The sequence below is a fragment of the Plectropomus leopardus genome, chromosome 3 (assembly GCF_026936395.1).
Source record: "Plectropomus leopardus strain MGB_pleo_1.0 chromosome 3, ASM2693639v1, whole genome shotgun sequence".
NCBI lineage: Eukaryota > Metazoa > Chordata > Actinopteri > Perciformes > Serranidae > Plectropomus > Plectropomus leopardus.
The window spans coordinates 16,024,220-16,051,725 of record NC_142178.1 but is presented as its reverse complement, the minus strand read 5'-3'; the positions used below and the strand labels follow the sequence as shown (position 1 = coordinate 16,051,725).

General features: G+C 40.0%; 2 protein-coding genes and 1 long non-coding RNA gene across 7 annotated transcripts in view; 1 reads left to right on the top strand and 2 right to left on the bottom strand.

The window, feature by feature from the left end:
* The window catches only part of metrnlb (meteorin like, glial cell differentiation regulator b), a 6,903-nt gene extending 2,941 nt beyond the window's left edge, over nt 1–3,962 (bottom strand). Inside the window, exons 1-3 of the mRNA XM_042485190.2 lie at nt 3,588–3,962; nt 351–534; nt 31–256 (exon numbers count right to left, since the gene is read on the bottom strand). Of these exons, the coding sequence (XP_042341124.1) occupies nt 31–256; nt 351–534; nt 3,588–3,682 (505 nt within the window). The 5' untranslated portion in view covers nt 3,683–3,962. The remainder of the gene's footprint in view (nt 1–30; nt 257–350; nt 535–3,587) is intronic.
* Nucleotides 403–27,506, bottom strand: qtgal (queuosine-tRNA galactosyltransferase). 5 transcript variants are annotated; one of them, XM_042485189.2, is made up of 14 exons: nt 27,098–27,498; nt 26,780–26,993; nt 26,076–26,192; nt 25,875–25,974; nt 24,341–24,405; nt 22,626–22,691; nt 21,524–21,619; nt 17,719–17,814; nt 16,304–16,428; nt 13,685–13,820; nt 13,501–13,569; nt 13,249–13,323; nt 12,220–12,347; nt 9,920–11,442 (listed from the first exon to the last, which is right to left on the bottom strand). In XM_042485189.2, the coding sequence occupies exons 2-13, from the start codon at nt 26,870–26,872 to the stop codon at nt 12,267–12,269; spliced, it is 1,119 nt and encodes a 372-aa protein (XP_042341123.2). In that variant the 5' UTR covers nt 26,873–26,993; nt 27,098–27,498; the 3' UTR covers nt 9,920–11,442; nt 12,220–12,266. The 5 variants fall into 5 exon arrangements, with proteins under 5 accessions (XP_087931850.1, XP_042341123.2, XP_087931848.1 ...); XM_088075724.1 differs by lacking the exon at nt 9,920–11,442 and adding an exon at nt 403–534 and having other exon boundaries at nt 26,780–27,506; XM_088075722.1 differs by having other exon boundaries at nt 9,920–11,522; nt 26,780–27,505.
* LOC148189953 (uncharacterized) lies at nt 11,711–17,589 on the top strand. Its single transcript, XR_015776228.1, has 2 exons — nt 11,711–11,804; nt 17,363–17,589. It is a non-coding gene; the product is annotated as an uncharacterized LOC148189953 (long non-coding RNA).

Here is a 27,506-nt window from a genome sequence, read left to right as displayed (position 1 = left end):
GATGAAGAATGGGTGCATGCATCCTCTCACCTGACTCAGGGTGCAGGTACGGGTACATGTGTGCCCCAGGCCCTTGACTGGACACCAGCTCATATTGGAAAGCTGTGATCCTCCGGCTGATGTCTGTCTGAGGGACAGCCTCCACAAAAAGCGCTCCCTCTGCCAGGCTGAAACAGTGCACTGTGCCCTGAAGCTGATCCTTCTCTGCCAGCAGCAGCCTCAGATCTCCGTTATGCTCCAGATACACATGAGAACCCTGAACATGAAGGGAACAAACAAGAGGACACATGTCAGCTCCTCCCATCTGAAACATCACGCTGCAGTGGTAATACTCTGGTGTCATACTGTACCTTGGAGTAAGCGTGGGGTTTGATGCACACATGGAGACCTGCCATGTGTTCTGTCGAGCGCTCTGTGTTTGGCCGCAGGTTAACAATGATGGCTCCAGTGGGATAGAGCCACTCCAGAGACCCCTGCGAGCAGCGGAGGTAGACCTGCTCCACATCTCTGCGGTGAGACTCATGGCTCAAACCACTGTGGGAGAGAATTTTTCATTTTATATCTTGAGGATAAACAAGATCAAACGCTTAAATTCATCAAAGTGACCAACAGTAAGGAAACTTGGATTCAGGACACTGTAATATTTGACAAAAAAATAAACTAAATAAATAAATAAAATAAAAAGTACTCTTTTTCTTTACTCTTAATTTCTGTTTCCCTTATATCTATTTATTAAGTTCACTTAAAATGTAATAATATTTACTTAATTTTGTGGAGTTGTGGCAACATAATAATGAAAATAATAAGTTAAACTAAATCATAAGTTTTGGCATCTTCAGTAAACCAAGTTTATTGTACTATATATCTATATTCTGCTGGATGTAAACAAGACCATCATATTAGTACATTCTTAAACACGTTAAGAAAACAAAATTTGCAGATCTCCTAACTTCATCACTGGAAAAATCCTGTGTCATGATCAAGTTCAGTCAGACTAACTTGGTTTTCTGAAGTTGCCAACACTTAGAAAAAACACAGTGTAATTCCACCTGTCATTTTTAAATTGCATCAACTTCACAAAAGTAAATGCAGCTCATTTTGAGTGAACTTAGCAATTAGATGTAAAGTAAAGATTAATAGTTATACGAACCTTCCTTTTTCAAGGCAATCAGTTTCCAAAATTATTTTAAGTAAGATCAACTTGTCAGATTTTACAGTGTAAAGAGTCGCAAAAATGCTCCAGTGAGCACATAAAAAAATGTAAAATAACATGCTGGAAAAACAGAGTTATGAAACATATGGAAAGGATTTAATGACATTGCAACATTCATTAAGAATAACTCTGCTGCAGCTGTCTGCCAACAAATCTTTCACAGTTTGGATGGATGTGGTCGCTTGTCTCTGATGTGCATAAGCTACCTCAGCACCAGGAACTGATTGGGCTATTAAGTCGTTGGAAGTTGGAGGCCGGTAAACTTTACAACACAGTGCGGAGCGTGGCCTTTCATATTTTATGACTTGGGGACTTGGAGGAGTGATCAAAGAGGCCATATAGCTGTGTTTACTAAGATATGAACTGAAGCAGTGACATTCCTCTGATCATAAGTGCATTTTGAAAATCTTAAAGGGATAGTTCAGGTTTTTTGAAGTGGGGTTGTATGGGGTACTTGTCCATAGACGATCTATTATGTATAGTAGATGTCAGTCGGCACACCCCCAGTTTGGAGAAGCAGGCTGAAATCTGACACAGAAAGATGTACTGCTGTGGATGGACACTGGCGACAAAATGTATTTTAGACAGCTAAGTCCAACCTAAAAAAATCAATTTTAGTTTCAGTGTACGCTATACTGAGAGTATTTCCATTGCTTTACCTTAATGTCAGTCCGTTTCAACAGGAGAGCCATCAACGGCTCAATTTCTCCATCTATGCTCTAGTCAGAGCCACCGGACTCCATTGAGAAAAAAAGTAATTTTAGCCCCCTGAACAGAAGAGTTGCTTGCCTACAGATGCTTTGCTCAGGTTGTTGGTTTGTGTTACAATGTGACTTTGGTAAATCCAAACCAACCTTTGCTAAAGTCAAGCAATAACACAAACAAGCTGACTGATCAGGGCAGCAGCAGACTGGCAGCTACTGTGTTTAGCAATGTTAAAGCACTGTTTTTCTTAATGGAGCCTGACTTTGAAGAGAGCGATATAATGGCTTCATTTTTCTGTCGAAAATCACTGTCTGACATTAAGGTAAAGCACTTAAAATACTTCCAATATAGTGTACTCTTAAGCCGACATTGATTTTCTTTAGGTGGAAGTTTTTTAGGTGGCTAAAATACATCTTGTTGCTAAACCCTGTCCATGGAAGTAGATTGCTAAGATTCCATGTCCAGCCTGCTTCTTCAAACTGGGGGCGTACTGACCATCATCCACCTTAGGTAAAACATAAAACTATTGATAAGTACCACATTCAGTCTCACTTAAAACGAAACATGAACTATCCCTTTAACCGCGAAAACTCTGCTGGAGTAGTCACTGGCTCCTGTGTTTCAGCAATATGTTGCTAATATCTATTATAACAAATCAATGTTTTCAGAAGTTAAAACTATAGCATATAACAATCTATCATTCTAAATAGTTCTTAAGTCCCAAAACACAATGTTAACAATATTTTGGGACTAAATAATATTGTTAAAATGATAGTTAACATGTATGCATTTAACTGTTGTAATAACTTTGGTTCTACAAAAATGTTATGTAATAAGTTGGTTTGTTCTGTAAAACAATAAAATAATTAACTGATCTGATAGTTATAATCTCTAAAACCATAAATTTTCATAATAAATGTTTGTTTTTATAAACATTTCTCCAACATTTCGGTGGAAATTCACAATAGTCCCGTTGTGGAAAGTTTGAATCTCTTGTAGAATTTAAAATTGGGTTAACATTTTGCTGAGTCAAGAGGAGTCTAAGAAATTAAAGGGATCACTAAAGTCAAAATAGTCCCTCAAGGTCAAATTAAAGCCCACAGACTGCCTTATTGATTTTAACCGTTTTGTGTGTAATGCTCCTTTCTGAGAAGAGATTATGTAAAGATTACAATAAAGATACTAATATGAGTTACTGAGATGTGACGTCAAAAACATTTCTGAGTAGTAATCACAGGCAATGGCACATTCAGACACATCCTCATCTACTTTACTGCACCAGAATATAAAAAATCACACATTTTGTTCTGACCTACCAGTGTCCTTCTTGGAGATTACATTAAATCTAAATCAAACGTCCACGCATCTAATTAGGCTACTCCTTTGAGCCCGCTGAAATCCCAAAGAATGCACTACAGAGCCACTTCAAAGACGCAACCTCCCTCTCACACACGACTCAAGCCCCTTCATGACTCCTCTGCATTTCCACAATTTAACATGCGTTCAAGTCAAAAGTACATGAAAGTGGGAGATCGAAAACAAGACGGATAATATTTCCCCATGGAGTACCTAGGTATGTCCTAGGTTTGTTTTCTTTGTCGCTTGCTATGATCAATTATAATCAATTAAACAGAGGTTATCATAAATGCTTTACCATCTTCACCCTCACCTTCCTCGCCAGCTGCACTGGTCGCTGGAGTACTGTGCCACCGCCCGACACAGGAGCACAGCTGGGATCCAGAGCGCAGCCCACGGCCGGAGCATGGTGGCCCGTCCGCCCGGCGGTCACCGAAACCCCGCACAGCAGACCAGCAAGCCGCGCGCTCTGCCGCTCCCGAACCGCAAGATCCCGTAAAAAAAAAAATCCCCCGGAGCTCCGCAGCGCGCGGTCTCTACATGACAGGTTCAGCCGAGGCAAAGGATGAGGCAGAAAAACATTTTGGTAAAAGGGTGGGTTTAAAGACGCGGAGAGCGCGCGCAGCAGGAAGATAAGGCTGTTTAAGAAACTTTCGATCTGTGCGCTCCGCTTCACGTCACCGGGGGGCGCGTGCCAGCTGCTGACTCCGCTTGAGTGACACGCGAGCGCTCGCTCCAAACCACTCCCACACATCCCCCCAAACATGTGTAGAGAGAGACCTCGAGCTCTCATCTCAGCATGAAGAAAAGGCTACCATACAAACTTTATAACTCATCCTAGATCCACTTGAGCTGACGGACTGAGCTCGTTTTTCCCCTCATACCTATCTATCTATCTATCTATCTAATTTTAAATTGGCCCTTTGAATTTGTACAGAGCAGCAGCGGTTGGTTATGAGTTTAGAAACACAAAAAAACACCCCCCCCCCCCTCCCAAAAACGTCAAAATGAACAAATGAAAAGATGGTTAAATTAAAAGCAAACCTGTAGACACACGTAAAGGGGCATAATCGCCAATGACCTTTTAGTTTTGTTAATTTTACCTTTATTTCCCAAGATCCTACAAATAATTTATATTTAGCATGTCAGATCCCCGTGCATGCATGTCGTTCAGGTCTTGATGCCAGAGAGAAACAGTATAAGATGGTGTGATTGTGTTGTGCGTGCTTGTTGACTTCATGAACAGATGGATCATATTATCGCAGTGAAAATTAGAGCAGCATGCAGGTCTGAAACAGCAGCACTCCCTTTAAACACCCACCCCAAAAACCTCTGCAGTCACCGCCAGACTCTTAAACACCGTTAAGATATTTAAATGTTGGTAGCCTATGTATTTTTTCATTACCACCTTACCTGACATAGTTGTCAATGGGATTGAAGTAGCTATGACTTTATGTTATGAAGCGTTTTTTTTGCACTTATATGAATGTAATATGTTTTAACTAACCGCATTACCAAGAAACAGAAAGACCCTGACAACCCTTGACTAACAAGAAGTCACACGTGCGCTCTAAACGCCTGTTTGGTTCTCGGGCGGTTTTCCCGTGAGAAAACAGTCGGAACAGCAAGCATGTTACTGACTCGTCACATTCCCCCACACAGCCAGAGCTATGTAACACATTTCAAGAAATACCGAAACACAGGCTCCCTTACACACACATACACACACACACACACACACACACCCTACCTCCCCTCACACACAAACACACCCACTCACACTCCTTCATTATTATGTCTCTGTGGAAATGGGTATTTCCAATACTGCTATGGTGCTGTCAAGATGCCATTGATTTTATTTGTTACAAGTTTTACTATAAAAAACATTACTGATTGTTTGTGATGATGTTCTGCTACAAGTCAAATAAAAGTAAGATTTCAACACTCAAACTGAACTGAATAATAAAAAAAAGAATTAAAATTCACGTTCTAATAAAGAACCTTATCTAAATGTTTTATAAATTGTAACAACAATCAAAAGATCAATCATAATCTATTGGTGAGGACAACATCTGTCAGGTTGGGAAAACCCATTTGACTTACTGGACAAAATGACCATTAAAAACTATTCATAACTTATTTACCATTTATCATTGCATAACATTTATTATTGCACCAAATGAAAGATGGACACAAAAAAAAGGGATTCGTCCCAACCTGGAAATCCAAATTTTTTTCTTATAAATGACAATAAATACAGAGGGTTTAATGGGCTGTAACTAAAATTATAAATACATAAACAATGATATAATTAAATGAATAAATAATTACATATATAAATGAATTAATATTTATAATACAGACAGACATACATATATATACACATATACACACACACACACACACACACACACACACACACATATATACATATATATGATTACATGCTTAAATACATAAATAGTTATGCAATATATCAAGTATAACTGTAACTTGGTATATAACTATGACATTAAGTATGTAAGTTGCTACAAAAAACAACAATTTAAATAGAGAGACAAAAAAAATAATAATTTAGACTGGTGGTTGACTTTAACAGCTCATGTGTGTTGGCAGTGACAGCCCCGACTGAATTACCTGACAGGTGATTTTCTACACTTACTCGCTGTCGATCTGCACAAAGCTCCACGCATCTGCATCACTGTACCACCAAAACACACACACACACACACACACACACCCTCATCCCTGGATTTCAAAAACATACAATTTCACCACAAACACGCCTGCAGTTAAAAGATCTGGAGGAAGCAGAGGGCGTCTGACCTGAGTCTAATCCTGTCACTACAGCAGAGGAAGTCTGAGCTGCTGATGTGCCATTTGACCTCATGTGCTCCTTCACCATGTGAAATATTTACAGAGCAGCAGAGCCTCTGACCTACTCCCCTTAACCCCCCACCATCACCTGGCTCCTCTCAGCCGACCTGACAGGAGAAACGCTCTGTCCGTCTACACGGCGCTATACCTCAACGAGCCTCACATTCCTCCATCTCTGATTACAATCCTCATGACCTTTATTTTCACATTACTCACAAACAGTACAAACGTCTCTTTTTTTAAAATCTTTAATTTACCAGTAAGGGCTAAATAAACAGCTTCACTGGATCGGCTGAGTGTATCGCTCAACAACATATTCGGTAGGTGTTGAAAAATGAGGGAAGAAGAACATCACTTCACTGTCATCACTGTGCCACAAAGAGGGAGCTAGCAATAGCTACAAACAGAGAACCTGACAATAAAACAAAAACAATGATCGAGACTAACAGAAAGATTGTAATGCCTTCATTATGACCCTGCAATAGAACTGACATGAGACCTAAAATGAGAGTCCTTTTTTGGATGGCCTTCAGGGGGAAAACTCAGTGTCCAGTACAGAGCACATTCTGCGAGCTTACTTGTCCAATGAACTGGTTTGATTCTTTGCTAGTGTCTATGTGCCTGTCTACTTTTAATATTTACAGAATTTTTAAAATCAATAGCAAATCAATCTAAAATGTAAAGCATTTTGAACGCAATTTAACTACCATAAAGTATGCGTATTTCAATGGCCTAACTGGCTGAGCTAGCTGGAGTAGCTACTTAATGTTTAGCAAATGCATTGAGAATTATCATCTGCTTTATTTAGTTATGCAATAACAAACTGAATTACCAATGTCAGTTCATGACAACTGATATTTCTAAGCGAATAAGATATAGAGAATTATAGAGAAAAATAACTGAGGTAAATTTAATTAGCTGGCTTTAGCAGCCAGTGTTCAACTGATTTAAGCTGTCTAGTTATGTTTCTCTCCGTAAAAGTTTTACGCTGCTGTAACACAAATTATACAGTTCTATGGTGCAATCACGTTTTTTGTGGTTAAAAATACGGTCCCAAAAAGTAAGATCCTGGTCTCAAAAGTCCAGTGTGTAGACTTTAGTGACATCTAGCTGTATGATTTATTTGAAACTTTTCCTACGTGCCAAGCGTATACAGAAACTAGGGGAGCAGACACAAAAAAATGTGAATTGCTCTATCTAAAGCCAGCATTTGGTTAGTGTGTTCTGGGCTACAACAAGGCCTACTCTGTACGCAGAACCTGCTCCATTTATAGGCCAGAGAGAAACAGCTCACTCTAAGGTAAGTAAAACACAGTGATTCCTATTTTTACAGGAATATAAACTAAAGAAAATATAGTTATGAATATTATATTCCATTTCTGCCAACAGACTCACCTAAATCCTACACACTGGATCTTTAACTTAATTTTGACTAAAATGTGTAGGCCTAGTTAATGTACTTCGGCTTTGTATGGCATCATAGAAAAGGCGTGTACACCGGTGACTTGCTGGTTAAAAGACAGTCTCTCATTTTCAGTGACAGACACCACAAAGATATCTCAGTACCGTACAGAGAGAGATGTTGAAACAAAGGAACGTGTTTAAGCTCCAGGTGAATAGAAAACCTTTAGTGTCTGACCTCTGTGAGCTCTCTTCACCCAAACACACCCGACTCTTATCTCTTTCTCTTATCAGCAGCACCGGCAGAGAGCACGCAGTTGTGTAGGTGCATATTTGTGTGTGCGTAATTTGGCTACACACTTGCAGGTTTATTTGACCAGTGAGGGCAGGCAGGCTCCAGGGTCAGGGTCATTCATTGTGCATGTGTGTGTTATCAGGTCTGATGTCTGCAGAGAGATGGAGTGTAAACACTGAGTAAAGCTCTGTTTACTCTCTTTATGAGTGTCTTTCATAGATTCTCCATTAGTGCTCGCTCTGATCATCTACCAAGTGCTTTATCACGAGGGCAGAGTGGGAATGTGGGACAAGATGTATGTAGACAGAGCATGGTCTTACTTAAACAAATCACTTTAGTTTGTTACATTATAAAATATATGGTGTCCATTTGGTGGACATTTATCCAAAGCGCCTTCTCGTTCCATGAGTGTGACAGGCGTGCTGAGCAGATGTGATACATATATTTAGTGTTTGCTAAATAAAATGACAGCAGCACTTTGAGCTAAATGCTCAAATCAGCATGCGAACATGCTCACAATGGCAATATTAATTATTTTCTAATAATCCTCCTAATTTCTTGCAATTTGTGGGACATTTCTTGCCAAGTCATTGTCTTTTCCCCGTAATATTTACAAAAGAATTCAACAAATTGGCTCAGTTTCAAAAGGTCAAAAAGTGGCACAAGAAAACTGATGTTGAGCCAGGTTACAAAGGGTTAACATGTTGATGATTACCAGGTGTAATGTTTAGCATATTTATCATCTTATTTAGCAGTTAGCATGCTAACATTTGCTAATTAGTGCTAAGCACAGTTCAGCTTAGGCTTATGGGGATGACATCAGCTTACAGGGCATTGCAATGGCATTTGTCAGTGGGACAAATTAACATTTTGAACAAATATAGTGCTAGAGTATAAGCCAGGGGATCACTACAGCTATCATAATGCAACCATTTGAAACCATTTATGTCTGTATAGGTGCCATTCCTGTTGTAAAATCGATGTGTGATCTTAATTTGTCTTGTAGGTGTCACTGTTATGGCATGGACATCTGTCAATATAGGCAGGAACCACTCATTCAGCGGCAGGTGTTGTTTGATGGCGGAGCTCATTTAATTTTTTGACAGTTAAGACAGACCATTGTCAATCCAGGTGAAGGCTGCTAAACATAGTGGTGAAATTAAAATGTAAAAATGTAATTAATGTGGAGCAGGTCATTTCGTCAGGTGCAGACATCTGAATGAACTACTATCAGTACCAATGTAGTCAAATGTGTAGTAGGTCATTCTGTCAGGTACTAATATCTTTGAGAATGGATTACTTCTGTATAAATGTGGAGTAGGTCATTCGGTCAAGTATAAATATATATCAGAATGAATGACTACCTGGGTAAAGGCGTCAATCTGTCAGTTACAAGTATCTATCTGAATGGACTACTACCTTTATAAATGTATCTAAATGTAGAGTAGGTGTTACTATCAGGTATAAATATCTATCAGAATAGACTACTACCTGTATAAACATAGTTAAATGTGGAATAGTTCATTCTGTCAGGTACAAATATCTTTCAGATTTGACTACTACCTGTGTAAATGCTCGCCATAGTTGATTTTGTCAAGCAGATCTGCACAGGACATTTAATTTTGAAAATTTACATAATTCACTGCCATTGTATCTGTGACTCCCTGCATGACTTGAGACAGAAAAATCTCAGCTTGGCTTTTTGATGAGGAAACCTAGGTTATGTTAGCTTTTGGGTTGGTCTACAAAACAAAAAGACATTCCTGCAAAGCTCTAGTTGTTGAGATATTTCAGTCTGGATCAAAGTGGTGAAATGACCAACTGACTAACTGTCATTGCCATAGCGTGTGACAGAGGAAGGTCTGAACATGAAGTTCTTTGGTCTTTGCCTGCACTTTGTCTGGTTGCAGCACCCTCTTCAACATCCTATTGATGTGCACATTTTCAGCATTTTTTGCATAGCATGTTACAGCCCTTTACAACCTGCTATAATGGATAAAAAAATGGAAAAAAACAACAACCAGAAGACAGTTACAAATTTAAACAGTCCAAAAAATTGTAATCCAGCAAAGTGGAGACAAACATTTAGTTTATTTGACAATTCAACCGAAAATAAGTCCACAAGATTTTTATCGTTTAAGTCACTTTTTAAGCGAGAAAGCAAATTATTATTAAATTTCAAGATCCATTTGCAGCTTTTCTTTGTCGTACGTGACAGTAAAATGAGTATCTTTGGGCTTTATACTGTTGGTAAGAGAAAACAAGCTATGTGAATGTGTCCATTGGGTGTAAGAAAAATATAAAGGACACTTTGTGCTATTGTCACCTTTCTTATAGATTAAAAATGAATCAAGAAACATATCATCAGATTAATCCATGATGAAAATAATCATTAGTTGCAGCCCTACTGCAAAGACTTGTTGAAGTGTTTATGTGCAGAAACACAAAGGGATGAGGGGCCCAGGTAGAGACTGAGCGCTAATACTATGTGATATTTTTCTCAGCCCCTACGCAGCACTGTACTGTGGATGGCAGAGGTCTGGGGTTTTAACCTCAAAACCCGGACTGAATCACGCTCAAATTATCAAACAATGAATTGAAGCCTAACCTCTAATACAGCAGAGTGATTCTGTTCATTCACACCACTGTGCAACTGTATGTTTAGTGATAACAAACAAAGGTGGTGATAATAAAACTTTGGCACAGTTAAAGACCCCCATCCCCCAGTTGCTTTTACTGCCACTGTTGCCTCCTTACAAACTGCTGTGGACAGATTTACAGTAAGGCAGACCACATCCTCGACCCAGGAAACACCGGGGGAGATTTTGTGTGGAAAGGTCTGTTTACCTTTGGGCAGAAAAACTCCAAACTGTGTGAGGTAAAATAAACTTTTTGTGTGTGTTTATGTATCAGAACTCTAGCTCTCTTAAAGAGGTTATTGTTCTTTAGATTTCATAAGAGACCAAGGGAGAGAAAAACAAATACGTGCAGTATTCATGTTTGTACATTTGTAGCAGCTGCGTGTGTATATCTGATTTTGCATGGTTGCATCAGAGAGGGCTATGAAGAAATCTATGATTCTGGTCATAATACATCCCACCCTTTATAAATTGATCCCTCTGTTATGATGCCCTGACTCTGATCGCTTCCTTTAACTTAAACACAAGTTCAAGTGTACAGGTTGGTAAATCCCAATCTCAGTCCATACAGGATTAGAAAACACTAAAGTTTATTAATCGAGTGGTCAACATCAGCATGTCATGTCCTCTGTCATTATAAAGAGCTGTCCTCTGTGGAAGCATAAGGGCCTCTTTGTTCCAATTCAATTACCATGTCTTCCTTCCATGTTCAGTGTCATCAGGTGTTGATATTCAGTTGAATTTAGGTTGAGACGTTGGGTGACCAAAATCCAGTGTCTTCTGATTTAAGCCTTAGTCCCGCTGCACAAAAACCAGCTAACATCTGGCTTTTTATGCAATGAGAGTGCAGTCGATTGGCATTCACACCCGGGTCAAGTGACTCTGCAGTAGACATGGGTTTTTATCACCTCCAGCCCCGATTGGCATTGATGGGAACACAGCTTCAATTTCAGCTCCTAAACCGGCAAGATGCAATAACGTCCCATCAACATTTACCGTCTCTTCCTAAGCAGCTCAAACACTGATCCAAGTTAGTCTGCACCAAGTTTGAGAGAGAGACTGAATAAGTAAGAGAAATATAAAGGGAAGAAACCACTGAAAAGTTTTCAAAGACCCCTGTTTCTGCTGCTGTCTACTGTTTACTTGTTCTCCTGCCTGACCGTGACGTCGCATCGACACACTAACTAAACAAGCCACACACATAAATACGCCAGCTGACAGAAAGGCAGACTCGTGTGCTGGAGCAGTGAGTTCACTGGCAATGGGATTGCAACCAATTGCCTATATTTAGCGGGTTTACCCGTGTTTGAAAAACATGGTAAGTGAATTCTGTGTCCTTTGGACAGAGCCAGGCTAGCTGTTTCCACCTCTTTCAAGGCTTTGTGCTAAAAGCTAAGATAAGTGTCTCCTGATGGTAGATTCACATTTCATGAACAGATCTTAGAATGGTATCAATTTGCTAACCTAGAAACTATAACTAATAACCACCTCAGTGCTGTGGTTCAGATATGAGGCAGTCTGGGATACACTGTTATGCCTTCATTAGCAGTTCTGTCAACTTTGCCAAATAATTATTTGAGAACTGTTCATTTTCCAACTCTTTCTCTTCCAACTCTTTTAGCTCTTAAATTACACTCTAACTTTCTATGTGTCTTGTCTTGGTATTATCACCGACTCTAAGTGTTAAGTTCGATCTTTTCTGTTATCGCCTGCCTATACTTCAGTGTGCATACCTCTTAGCCTGTTGGCCTCTTTCTTTCATCTCCGTCACTCTGAGCAGTCAGTTGAAATGGTAGTAATCTGTTCCTTCCTTCAGCTGCAAAGAGTTGAGGTTTTCCTCCAGAACGCCTCCTGTCATGTCCTACAGATGAAACAACGGGCAACATGGTGAAAGGTTAAAAAAATCCACAAAAGAAAGTATTATAAGAATATTATAAGAGTTAATGTTTGCCCTGAAACTCTTCCTTTTGTTGTCTTTTTAATAAAGGTACTAGTTGTCTTGAGTGTTTTAAGTACACTGACCTACAGTCAAAGGTTATATAATGTCTAAAGAGGTTTAGACTCACCAAAGTTGAAATTGTGTATGTGTTGATTGTTGTTATTTGATATCTGGGTGTAAAAACTTGTGTAACTGAGTCCAGTCTGTGTGTGTGTGTGTGTGTGTGTGTGTGTGTGTGTGTGTGTGTGTGCGCGAGCGCGCGCACACGCGTGCCATTGAAAACAAGAGACCGAGAATGACTGAGTCCAGGTTTCCTCGTCCTCCAACTATGATTACTTCTCCCAATTCCCATAATTGAGCAATTAGTAACCGCGTAGGTGGGGTCACTCTGGATTTGACGTCTGAATGTGACTAGGTGATAAATAAGCAATTAGTGGTTCGGCTGCCAGAACAGCAGTGTGTGTGTGTGTGTGTGTGTGTGTGTGTGTGTGTGCGTGTGCATGTTTGCATAGCTTTGAACATTGGCAGTATTTTAGAGAACAAAATGTACAAAACTGAGGAGTGGCAAAAACATCAGATGTTTGTTCAAGTGTCATGTGATCAAAGATCAGGCTGCTGTCTCTACCCATTTCCTGACTGCCCCCTCTGTGTGTGTGTGTGTGTGTATGCGTGTGTGTGTGTGTGTGTGTGTGTGTGTGTGTGTGTTATGTCCTGCGCCAGGCACACGCCCTCGATCATTATGTCGTTAACTTAGATTACAGACCTGAGGGACAGGCGGTCAGAAACAGCAAACATACAACACACAAACACGTTTTCTGCTCACCAGTTTGACACAGATAATGAAGGGGGCAGAAGCATCTTTGTAGTGCAGAACTGGGATTTTTGGTTTAGGTCTTCGCTGGAGAGATATAAAGAGAAAGAAAGACACACAAACCACATGTTGTTGTTGGTCACAGTTTCATAGAAATACAGTTTGCTGGAATAAAGTGGCTGGGTTATCATTTGAATCATAGCTTGTATCACAATGAGTCAAAATAAACCTGTTGTACTTAGTATCCACAGCGGCTGATCTCACCTTGGATTCCTCATACGTGTAAAAGCCTTTCTGAATCTTGTTCTCATCGACATCACAGAAAGCCTTCACCTGGTGAATGAACCAGAATGGCGGTGAGAGCTGGCGCGCGCACATTCACTACACATAGACATTTTTTCCACCACTTCTTTGACTGATATCCAACTGCCTACTGGATGTAGCATACCTTCTCCTGGTTGGCTGGGCTCAGGCTTCGGTACAGCTTTCGGCCCTGTTTCCCGGCGTTCCATATTGTGAAGCTCTCCCATTGGCTGAGAACTCTCTCCTGCAGGAAGTCAACTCGCAGCTTCCAAATGGTTTCCCTGGAAACAGAGCAGATGAGTAGAGGATATTAGAGGATGGACACAGAAGCAGCAAGCGTTCAAGCTCAAAATTAGTCAGCCCAAGCCAAGATTGTTTAATTCAGTGTGAAAACAAGATTTTTATCTGAGATAAACTTACAGATGTACTGTATGTGCTGCATGCAGTCACTACACCCAGATTATATTTTGCTTTTTGAGCTGACTTTGTTTTAAATGGGGCGGTAAACTAATCACACAGACACATATTGTTGGGGATATTTAATAAAAGGGCTGAATACTTATATCGCTTGAATTGTTTAACATTTTGGGATGTATATTTATTTGCTTACTTGCTGACTATCTATATTAGCAGATAGGACATGGGCCAAACTAAAATGTCAAAGTATATGCCAAGTTAATTTTTCCCAGTGATGGTTTTTGTCATTTTTGGTAGTTCTTATCACATTGATATATGGTCAGTGTTCATTTTTCTGATAAGTTAGGTTTAGGGTAGCTATTTGATGCTAGAAAAGGGCATGCACCATTATGACTGACAGCTGGGATTGGGTCAGATGGGTGGGACCTTGATACTGCGTCTCCTGGCTAAATTGTTGGTTTAATATGGACTGTCTGATGATCTGACTGCTCCTCTTTTTATGCTTATCACACTTTAGCAATTCCTTTCATGATATCCAAGATATCACAGATGAAAGAAATGGAGGATCAAAATACAAAAAAGAGACCCAAATTGTAATAAATTGGAAACATCCTCTCAGTATCACACAATAATTTCCTCTCTAAAGGAATTTTCCAAAATCATTTACTTATTAAATCATTACATAAAAACCAGGGCTCAATTCTGATAAACAACCGTATTTTTCAGTTGGATGGAAGAATTGCACCTGTTTTAAATTAGCTTGTTTTCGTGTTGCTTACAGTTTGACTGATATGTACAGCTGTAACCTCACGCACACGCACACGCACATGCACACACATGCGCGCGCGCACACACACACATTTTTACACAGAGATATGTATCTTCACGCTCTACTCATGCTCTTCACCTCTTCCTCCTTACTCTCTGTCTCACTCACTCACTCACACACACACACACACACACACACACACACACACACACACACACACACACACACACACACACAGGCATGCGCTGATGTTGAGTAATTACACGGACACATTCTCAGGAGGGACTCCACTCTCATCTCTTGATGTGAGCGTCTTACTGAGTCTAACAGCGGGCCTCATATGACAAACAAACCCACCACCATTGAGGGTTGTGGGTGGTCTCAAGATTACTTTTCTATACACTCTCCATCCAGACTTTGATTCTGAGACATGGCAGTAACATGGCAGAGATTTACTATAAACTCTCTGTATACACATATTGAAGCCTTCATCCTTCTAATACCCAGCAGATCAAAGGGCAAACACACTTTCATGCACTCTGGCACACACACATTTATAAACACAGCCTTTCTGTGTTAAGAAGTCTCTTGTCTCAGTTGCTCTTTGCAAACATTTTTATTTTTTTAAAAAACACACTTCTCACCTCACAAACAGCCTCTACAATTACTCAATTTGTGTGTTTGTGTGTGTGTGTGTGTGTGTGTGTGTGTGTGTGTGTGTGTGTGTGTAAGGGACAGAGTGAAGATGATGGTTTCATTTAACTGAAGTGAGGAAGTAGGTAGGCTGTGGATGGGAGGGTTGACAACAAGTGGGGGAGAGTGGAAAGTAAGCAAGCTTGAAATAGGCATCCAAAAATAGACAGATGATAGATGAAGACAGAGGAGGATGATCGGTGAAGGAGTGCGTCAACACTCAAACATATGAGCACTTGAGGAAGGAAGGAAGGAGGAAAAGAAAGAGGGGATGAAAGGGCAGGAAGGTGTTGGGGGAGGAAAAGCAGGAAAAGACCCTCTGCTTTGGTGTGTTTTATATTTTGAGGCATTCACACACACCTGCAGACACTACATAACCTTGCTGAAGCACAGGCAACAGCAGGAGTGTCAGATCCTTCAAACACACACACACACACACACGCACACACACACACACACACACACACACACACACACACACACACACACACACACACACACACACACACACACACACACACACACACACACACACACACACACACACACACACACACACACACACACACCAACTCATCCACAGTTCACAACAAGATCCGATTCCCCCGACAGAGACAGGGAACGCTCCACAGAGCCAAGAAAACAGGTCCACAATCCTAATTCACATGCTGGGAAAGAGTCTGGAATTCCAAAACCGTGTTCTCAAAAATCTCAAGATTACAAAAACATGCGCCTATGTGTGCGCGCATATTTGTGTGTGAAAGTATCGAACCTTGAGAAAATCTGGGATGCCAGCGGGCAGCTGTGAGTAGGTGGGGGATCAACACCGTGTCCAAGTATGTGAGTGTAGACGAGCAGGGACGGAGTGTGTGAGGGGAAACTTACTCTGTAACAGAGTGCGTGGTGGCCTTCTCGTGGTAACGGTACACCAGCAAGCACTGGTCGACCCTGGCCAAGCCCCCTCCCTGACGAAGACTCTGGTAGAAGAAGATCAAGTCCTCCGGGACTCCCTGGAGAGGAGGAAGAAGAGTTGGTTAATGACTGTTAATAGTTTTAATGCATTTTTTTAGGGCTGTCAAATGACAAATTTTTTTAAATTGCGATTTATCTTGGAATAGTTAATCACAATTAATCTCTTTTTTTTAAATCACATGTTTTCAGATCCATTATTTTGCATTACAAAACAGTTATGGCATCCATGATAGAGCAATTCTTACCAGATTGACTTGATTAGGAATTACATGAGAGCAAAAAAATGCATTGGACTAATATAAAGTGGGCATATCTGTAAAGGGGAGACTCAGGCACCCACAGAGCCCATTTTCATTCAGATATCTTGAGGTCAGAGGTCAAGGGACCCCTTTGGAGTCTTATTCTGTGCCCTTCCTGAGAAGCATGACATGGTTGGTACTACTGGATTCCTCAGGTCTTCTAGTTTACCAGGATTATCACTCTAGCTTTAAAACGTTGCGCAGTACAATCTGTTAAAGACAGGACTATTTGCTGACAATTTACGTGATTTAAAAACAAAATGCATTTTGTACTGACATTAATGTGTGAATTCTGACAGCCCTAAATTTTTATATCTAAAATCGACAGAACGGGTGCTAATGAAGCTTCGGTAATTTCAGGTGGAACTTTCTATGGTTCAGTGTTTTATGATGGTGGCTGGGCACGGTTTCCCACTCATTTATTCATTTGTGGTGGCCCACCACGGTTAAAACATCTGCCGCCATGTATTGATTTTATATTTTTGGAGTCGGACTGTTCACTAGGAGCACTACTGGAATATGTATGCTGTTTGGAAACTAATTTCACTACATTCTCAGGACGCAGAACATACTCTGGACTCAGACCAAGCAGCAGAACACCAGGTGCAGTGAAAGTCAAACTGAACAGTTCAGTTCAGCTGGATCAAAATTTTTTTTTCACTTGTCATTACAGCAGCTGCTCCTGTCATCCATCGATCTGATCTGATCAGCTCTGACCAGATCTACACATCAATTATCCAACTCCTGAAACTGGTGATGCTGAGGAAAAAACAGAACCCATGACGAGTTCCAGCTGTGCTGTGCTCACAGACCTTTCAAAAATGCCCCAATTTAGAGCCAAGCTAACATTTTAGACAAAGAAATATTAAATGTTCAAAATAAACATGTACAGAAGATGAAGTCTTACTGAGGATGGATGGATTGTTGGAGCATCATTCTGAGTGTAAACGTAAACAAAGGTAGGTACAAGACAGAAACACCAACACAGAGTGAGAAGGCATTTGGAATAGTTTGGTTGTGAACTCTCACCTTGCCTCCCTCATCAAACAGTCCAACCTTCAGGTACCAGCTCCTTGGGCAGAACCATGTTGGCATGACAACTGTGGGCCCATGAGACGTGTACACCTGAGACACAAAAACAGTTCAAACTATAACACAGAACAAATGGACATTAATTATCCAGCAGTCATGTTATCAGTCATACAGTCAATACTGTGTTGTGGACACACTGTAAGTGCTCATACTGGCAGCCGTGAACAGCACTTGTTCCAGTTATTGGTCTCATTAACTGCTAATAATTGGTATCAATATTGGCCCTGAAAAAGCTATATGGGTCGACCCCTAATGTAAACAACTCTTAATGTTTATTGCAAATATAAAAACAAGTCTGCACTCAGGCTTCCACAATCAAACATGTTGTCTTTCAACAAACTGTCTCTCTCACTCACACATGCACGCACGGTGCAGGAAACAGCACTTTGTTTCAGCTCCACTTCATAAATAAAGGAACTTCTTGTTGTGGTTAGAGAACACAACATTGGTATCAGCTGAAACCTGACCAGGATTTGGCGGCTGGCTCTGGGAAGTTTCCCATTTGGCTTTTAGGAACACATGCATAAGGACTCTGCGAAACTTCTAATCCTGCAAACAAAATAGGTTAGAGTGCAGCCGCATGTGCTCTCTTACAGAAGTGTGTGCTTCCTGAAGTGCGCAGAGGAAGGATACACACTTCCATCCTCTTGCTCATGATCTCTGACTAGAGTTTGTTTTGGCCTCGTCTTCTCTTTCTAACCACAACCTCTTTTATACACCAGGACCACATTACAGCACCTAGAATTATTTCTGTTTCACCCACATCTTACTTGTTCCACTGCTGCCCACCGGCCTCTCTTCTGACCCCACTCCCTCTTGTTCCTCCTTTCCTGCATGTGTGTTTTGCTCAGTATTGTTCTTGCATTCTGAATCTGGGGGTCATTCCAGGTTGATCTGCTCTTCCCTACAACTATTTCAAGGTGTTTCACATGCTGCGCATATGTGTTTGTGTGTGTGTGTGTGCATGTGTGTGTGTACATGCATGAGTGTGTGACTGTTCTCGGTTAAAGTTAAACACGACTACATAACTCAAATGAATCACAGATGAAGAAAATTGGGAAAAACATCTGGATTCAGCCAGATGAACAGCTGGACAGAATCTAGCGTGCATGTGTGTTTGTGTGTGTGTCCACCTACGTACATCTCTTCTCCCTTCTGTTGTAATATTGCAACATTTTGCAGATGTAAGCTGTGGCCAAAAGCATGAATAAGAGGAATAAGAATGAGTTCTGGGAAACAAGGGGACATTGAGAGAGAGAGAGAGACAAAGAGAGACACAGAGGGACAGAGACAGAGAGAGAATCGGTCTGGAAGTGAGAAATCAGTGGGGTAGGGAAGGTTTGGATAACCATATCTAATGTCCTACAGATGAACACTCAGTGTCCACCTCTGGATCAAGTTAAACAAGCCCCAGCCCGGGTAAATCTCAGGTTTAACTGTTAGATTCTGTTTCTTTACCCAGAAACAAGAAGTAAAGTAAAGAAAAAGAAGGGGACAGGAAAGGAACTGCTTTTAAGCCTGCAGAATCAATGTATGATCTCATTCTCATGCTCCATGAAACTTAATATCACATAAATATCCAGGAATGCCTGCTAAGGAGTTATGCAGACTGTGTGTGTGTGTGTGTGTGTGTGTGTGTGTGTGTGTGTGTGTGTGTGTGTGTGTGTGTGTGTGTGTGTGTGTGTGTGAGAGAAGGAGAGAGAGAGAGAGTGAGAGAGAGTGGGTCCAGGTTGTCTTGTATCCTTGGAGACGGTGTGTTTTGTTCAGACAGCAGCAGTCGACATTCATCTCTACATAAACAGAAATACTGCCAGTGTTGTCACATTTCTATCACTTATCATTGAATCATTAATGTGACTGGTTAATAAGGTTAATGTGTTAGTTGTAAAAGAGGTATGTAAAGATTTTTCACTTACTAACACCTTTAAGTAACCACTGCAGCGCAAGTTTAGGCTTCTGTCGTGAGTTAAATGTCTAAACATCATTAATACGAGTCGTGCCAACTGCCTTTTGCAGTAAAATTACTGCATTTATAATAGTACCAGGTTAGCAAGCAAACACTAAGCCAATGTAGGCACAGCAGGCCTCATTCACCAGTATCTTCCTACGTATTTTTTAACATTTTTTATTTGTTCTTATGAAAGGTCCAAAGAAAAGTCCAATTCGCGACATGTTATTAAACATCAGAACTCTTCGCACCTGTGTTCTTATAATGATGAATCCCATTATCCTCCTAAGTTGAAAGTGTGTGCCAGTTGATCCTAGTTCACCATCTGGTTCCCCACAGATCCCCATAAAAGGGCATGAGACTGCAGGGATGGTTGCGCGCACAGAAATTTAAAAACGTTGAGAGAATTAGGTCAAGAATGCAAAAACAAACGTCTAAAGAGACTTGAGCAACAGACTGCAAAAATTAAAAATTGTTCTTCAGTAGGGGTACCTCTGCAGCAAGTGAGCGCCAAATCAGCTGTCATATTTTGTAGTGTCAAGAGAGTATAACAGAACACAAGACAAAAACATGCAGGGGATGCTAAAAATACGTATAAATCAACCACCTGAACAGCAAACCGCAAACTTTATGCATTACAGTAACACAACTGTCAGGACTGAGGACAGAGATGTGTTTGAGGGAGTGACACAAAGAAAGGTTGGAAGGTGGATTATTTCTCCATTTTTTAAAGTTATTAATAACTTACTCTGAATGCTGCGCTCTCACCTTTGGTTTACCAGAACCTGGGATTCTTTTTAGCACGATCAATCACTAATTAGTCAATGGCATGGTTTCCATTAACATAACTGATGTGAACTAAAGTGTTAGTGTTGTTTATTTTTAGAAGGCCATGATGTTTTTTATTAAAATGATGAAAAGAATTACCAAAAATATCATATATTCTAAATATTTTTTAAATTTAAATCATATAATATTATACAACTGTATGATTGTAGAAAATGCAATAACTTAGCGTGAGACATGTGAGTGTGTAGATTGTGTTCTTACCTAAAAACAAATCCCAAATAAGGAAATGTCAGTGAATGTCAGAATCTCTGTGAAAACTGTGTAAGAAGATTTTAAGAAAATATTTTTTCTTCAGATCAATTGGTGAATGAGGCCAAACGTTATCAGTTTGGTTGGTTTGTGCTGGAGCACATTACCATTGCTTTCGTCTTTAGAGGTGGTCCTATGAGGTGATAATAGTAATATGACACAGATCCTGCCCATTCACAATTTTCCGTCTTAACTCAGAGCAGGAAACTCCACCTGCTTTGGAGGAATAGCCAGAGAAATCCATTGTGTTGGGGTGCAGAGGCTGGTGTTGTCTCAGGTGATGTAAATACATGGCATCTTTCACACAGTGGTTCAGTACAATAAGCACAATATATCAAAACATCTGCTGGAGGAGCAATCGAAACAGAAACAGTCTGCACAGTAAGTCCCCAGTTTTTTAAAAATGTTTTCCACTTCCAACAGTTTCCTCTATGGACTCCCCTCAGCAGACAGCTGGCAGTCTGACCTGTTTCCTCTGGTGGGACTGAGATGGACAGAGGGGTCAGGCGTGATGCTACGTCCTCTGTCCAGTCCACTGCCACATTTCCGTGGAAACTGCAAATGGCAGGTACGTATCCTGTTTCTGTCTGACCTGGCTGCTGCCTGGCACATGACCTCTCACATACACACAGACACACATGCACAGGCATAATGTGTGCGCCCAAACACACGCTGTATCAAGCTGCGGGTGTTTACCTGTGTGATGAGCTGATCCTGAGTGATTGTGTTGATCCAGCGAGTGTAGCGCTCGGTAGATCCCTCGGGAACCCTCTGAACTTTACAGCCAATCAGCTATCATGAAAACACACACATACACCACATGAGTTTTAAAAAATAGTTTACTTTTAGAAACTCCTGAAAACATTTGCAAAAATTTGTAAAATGCTGCCAAATATGTAACTGTTAAGTTTTGTTTTTTAAAGGTTAACGGTACGCAGCAAAGATTACTTCTGGTTTCACAAGTAGAATAAAGGTATTTTTAAATTAAATGTAAAGGCTTGCATAAGGCTTATCAATTAGTTGATTGATATAAAACTAACTTTGGACAATTTTAGTAATGAACTTGAAATCGTTTTCTATGCAAAATGCCCAAAAAACTTGTTTCAGCTTTTCAAATGCTACTAGACATACAGTTTTTATTTGTCTTGTATGACAGTAATCTGAATATCTTTAAATTTTTCTTACATTGTATAGGACAAGTAATTCATCAATTAAGCAAGAAAATGATTTGCAGGATAAGCAATGATAACAAAAGAATCGTTAGTTACAGAGCTTTGTTAAGCACATCACTTATCTATATGGCAAAATATTGGTCAAAAGTGCATCAGCGGGGGGAGGTTAACTTAAAAACAAACAGAGGACCACATTTTTCATCCAGAACTATAAAATATCACAGCCATAAGAGGGAGAGGCAGGCTGTTTGTGCAGGGCAGCAAGCCTGCTGTCTCCATGCTGTCTCCCTCACTTCCCTCACACACACGACCTTTGACCTGTGACCTAGCAGGCCACCGAAAGCATCAACACCGGATACTCACACTGTTCGGCGTGCCAACTGCTCTCTCTCTCTCTCTCTCACACACACACACACTCACTCACTCACTCACTCACTCACTCACTCACTCACTCACACAAACAGCATGAATATTTTTGGGGAGGGATCGGTCAGATGGCCTCAGAGAGAGAGAGAAAGAGAAGGAAAGAAAAAGAATAGAGGAGAAAAGAAAGGGAGGAGAGGTAAAAGCAGAGAGCTACAGAGAGGGAAGGAAGTGAGTAAGCAAATACTTGAGGGAGAACTTACAGAGTTTGGGTGGAGGAGGGACGCCTCATACTGCAGACGAACTCTTTCAGGCAACATGATATCATCCTGGAGCACACCGAAAAAAAAATCAATTGAAAACGATTAGTTATAGTAAGTATTTAGCATTAAATGACAACAAATACACACTAGTATAAGAATCTATCCATTCATAGATGGAGGGATTCAGGGTGGCAGTAACTATTCGTGTTTAAGTCCTACACAGACTTGTGATATGGAGTGCAGAATGGTAAGTGGAGAGCAGTGTTAATCTTGTTAACAAAATCTATGAAAAAAAAATCTATTTTAAAATCTATCTTTTTTCAAGACTAAGGCAGGATCTTGACAAGCTAAAAATAGATTTTTGATGATAAACATGATGAAATGTATGTTTTGGCTTTGCTGAGGAGATGGGACAGGACCAAAATGTAAGTGGTAGGCTATCGAATATTCAAAATGCCTGATATTTTCAAAAAATGGTAAAAAGCAACACACATTAATTGTGAGGCTACAGACATGGTTAAAGAAAAAAAATACATAAAGTTGGTAGCCGGTAGCAAGGGCCACTGCTTTCAGAAGCGGTGACACCCGGGTATTTTGCATGATCTAATCAGGCCCCCCCATTCATAAAAGTTTGGACACCCCTGCTCTAGTCTGTGTGTCAAAACATAAGCAATGTCACTGGTTGAACTGGTTGAGGGATGTGTGCAGGTTCAACAAATCCCAGCTACACAGATAATGGTTCCCTGAACCAACAACAAGTTAACGACAATAACATGACGGCTTTTATGCAAAAAGGGTTTGGTCATAAAAAAAAAAAAAAAAAACACCCTTTATTTATAATTCCACATAAAGGAAAACACAATGCGCTGTATGAAGAGAAGGTGGAGAAACGTCTGGCTACGAATTAGGTGGAAAGAATCAACCAACCTAAAGACACTTACAGGGACACCACCCTGCTGTTTACGCCACAGTAAGTTAGCTAACTGCAATGTTTCATGGTAAGTCCTAATGTTAACCAAGCATATTTGACTGATTAAAATTTCATGACTTTTTCGTAGACTAAAACTAAACTACAAAAGTATGAATGATAAATATGACTAAAATGAGACATTTAAAATAGCTGCCAGTTCACCTTCTGGGCACTGACAAAGTGGCCTTAGGCGAAGCACCAAACCCCCAACCGCTTGCAGCGCTGACTATGTATCAGCCTGCTGGTTCTGTCATCTTTCCACTCATGCATGTCTATAGGCCCTGTGTTTTGCATCGGTAAAAATGTAAAAAAAAAAAAAATGAATTCCCCCATTTTTCTCTCTTTGATTTGTAGTTTTGACTATTTGGCTTTCAGACGGGTGACAACAAAGCACTGTTTCAAAGACAGAGCTGCCACTCACATGAACATAAACACAGAAAACACACACACGTATGAAACGCTGCACTCAGCTCATTAGTCATGTGTACTGACAGGTCTGTCAAACAGCCGCTGAGGTCTGTGTGTGAATGTGTCTTTGTACAGCGTGTATATTTGGACAAACCAATATGATCTAATTAGCATTGACTCACTACTGTATGTGTTATGGAAGACATCTGGACGGTGAAATTAAACATGCCCTGTCTGACTGACTGACACACACACACACACACACACACACACACACACACACACACACACACACACACACACACACACATACACACAAATACATACATACACTTACCGCATCCTGAAAGCACAAGTTTAGTCCACAACTCTGAGATATTGCCTTATTCTTTGCATATCCCACTAAAAGACATAAAAACAGCATATGTTTATGTTTATGTGCATGTGTGTGTTCCTACATTTGTACATTTATACCTCCATGCACTATTTCCATCATACCATGTGTTAGTAATTAACATATTCAACCATTTAACGTTTTCAAAATGTCATACCAGACATGCAACATTATAAGATTAACTAGTCATATGAATGAGATTGATAATCCGTCACAGAGATCATTATGCTGTTTTATTTTTGTCACACATTACTGTTCTGTGGTTAATGAGAAGACTATAAAAATAAACTACCAACTACTTTAACTAAACATTATTTACAGTTTTGCTGATCCACTGAGGTCATACTGTCTCTATGCTAAAAATACTGAGTAACAAAACAATTATGAGAAACATGAAACAATAGGTCACTTTTCATAGGAACATTTTGTCCTTTTATGTAGTCCTTTTCAAAGCAAAGTTACAAAGTACTTCACAGAAAAAAAATATAGAAAAAATTACACCAATAACACAAAGAGAAGGTTCAAAGTGATATGACACAGAAGGATCAGTTGATGCAGAAATGCAAATCTATAAAATGGGGTTTTAACAGAAATTTAAAGGTGCTGTAGACAACTCTGGAGACAGACAGTTGATTGTTGAGTGTTACTAATAGGTTGTTAAATACTGACACTTTGGGTTGGTAGCCGCACTGAACCACCAACCCACAGTGTCAGTATTTGACAATCTGCTAATCTGACTCAACAATGAACTATTTTTCTAAAGAGTTATATAAAGCACTTTGAAAGGAAGTCACTCAGGAAGCAAAAATTATTTGAAGGCTGTCCCAGAATTTGGGAGCAGCTTAGTTTAAGTCTACTTCAGCTGAATGTTTGTTGCAAGATCAGTGTTTGGAGTGCAAACGTGCTTTTAAAGAAACGTGTAAAACCTTGAAATCGATTCTAAAATCAAGTGAAAGCCAAACGCAAAAAGGCAATGCAAATATGTCGCATACTTGTATGGATAACAAACATACATTACCCATTTTCTTCAGCCACTCACTGCATTTTTGACATATATTAGATACATATATAGATATTTTTTGTCTCAAGGTCCACTTACAAACTTTTTCTCAAGTTCTCAATTTCATCTAACTGCCTTCATAGCCAGATACGTAATACATTATAGAAGCAGATGTCTGTAAACACAACAGTCAAACAGGGTCTACCAGAAGGAGTCACAGTCTATCAGCTGAAGATTGTCTTAAAAACACTAGTTAGTGGACTTACTTGAGAAGAATAAATTATAGTAAATTATAGGCATATCTTAAATTTCTGCAGCTTTCATGGACATGTCTCCGTAAGAAATAATTCAGATTAATTCCTTTTGTTTGTCTTTTCTGTCATTCAGCCTGTCTGGCTTCAGACATAAAATTGACTGCTGTCATAATAGTGCAATGAGACAAAACATAAGGGACCAACAACCTAAAAGTCTCCTAACCTCCTCTGGGTTGGGCAGAACTGTGGCCAGAGATCACGACTGAGATGCCCCTCTTCTCCAGCCTCTCCCTCCAACCCTCCACCACCTTCCTGGAGTCATCCTGGACACAAAAACACATACACAGGATCTGAACTTCAGCTTCTTACATTTTGAGACAAATTACACAAATATGCTTGTAAATATGCATACAAACGAACGTACAATGCTTGCATCGTCAAAGACAGAAAGCTCCATGGTCCCAGTGAAGTCTTGGTCTAATATGGCCTGCAGACATTCATCCAGCCAACAGGATGCATTGTACATTGGCATGACTATACTCTAAGCGCAGAAAATACAGAAAGAATCTACAGTCAATGTTAAGACATACCGCACAAACAAGCAGTCATGAATATCCTATAGAGAACAACGTATACAATAAGTTCAGGGATTTGTAATATTAGTAAAACTGCAGTGACAATTTTTAATCCTTGATCGACATCAGTTTTCTTGTGCTTTTGTGTCTTTCTTAGAATTAGCAGGGATTAAAAAAAACAAGGGGTAAAATGTCCATCAAACTATGTTTATAATTCTCTTAATTATATAATTTTATATAATAAATTTTTTTTTTTTTTTTGGGGGGGGGGGGGGTTTTTTTGCAACTTTTTAGTAATTTCATGCTAATTTGGGGGCTTGCTCCTCCCCCCTTTCCCATGTTTTGAGATGATTTGCGGGACAAATTGTTTAAGATGGAAATTCAACTTAATTTAATGCAATTCAGAATTAACAGTACGCCTAAGAGGTTCTAGTTTCTCTGAACTCTCATTCAGGATAACCACATCCAAGAAACTGACCGTGTATTCTCCTTCAGCTTTAGCCCATCAGTGTTAGCTGTGTATGAGAGAGTGCTAAGCTAATCCATCACCCACCACATCCACTGCGCTCCTCTCCTCCTCCTCCTGCCCTCCTCTCGGTGGTTTTGCTTCATTTTCGGCGGTGCGAAGCCGCTTCGGTGGGTTCATGTCAACCTCTGATCCCCGATTCCTCTGTCCGAGGAATCCGCTTCTGGACTGGATAACAACACAGCTGCTAGCCGACCGCTAACCTCGCGTTAATCGACTACATATAACAGGTAAAAAGTGTCTGAAAACAATAAATACAAACCGAAATGACGGTTTAAAACAACAGTCAGTGACGAGGAGAGACCCACGCGGGCTACACGTGAGTAAAATTGTCTGCAAACTCACACTCTTAACTGTTGTCGATGTAGAATACATCCACGATAACAATTTTTTTTACATTATTTACATTTTAGTGACGGTTAAAGTAACATTTTAAGCAAAACGAGTGGTTCAGATTCAAAGCGCGGTTAACCGCTTCACAACTTCCGCAAACAATGAGTTGCAGACGCTTATTGGCTTGTGCAAAACACGGACACACACAGGATTGGCTGTAACTCCCTGTCAATCATCTGAAGCAGTGACGTCAGCGAGCGTGTAAAACAGTCCATGGCTTTTTTTTTTTAATTTCTATGTGCAGAGAAAAAAAGGTATTAAAATATAAAACAAATGAATTAAATAAAAAAAAAAAATCAACACTATGTCAATGTCAGTTTAAAACTTGTTCATTTTAAAACTGACAAATCACCATAAATGT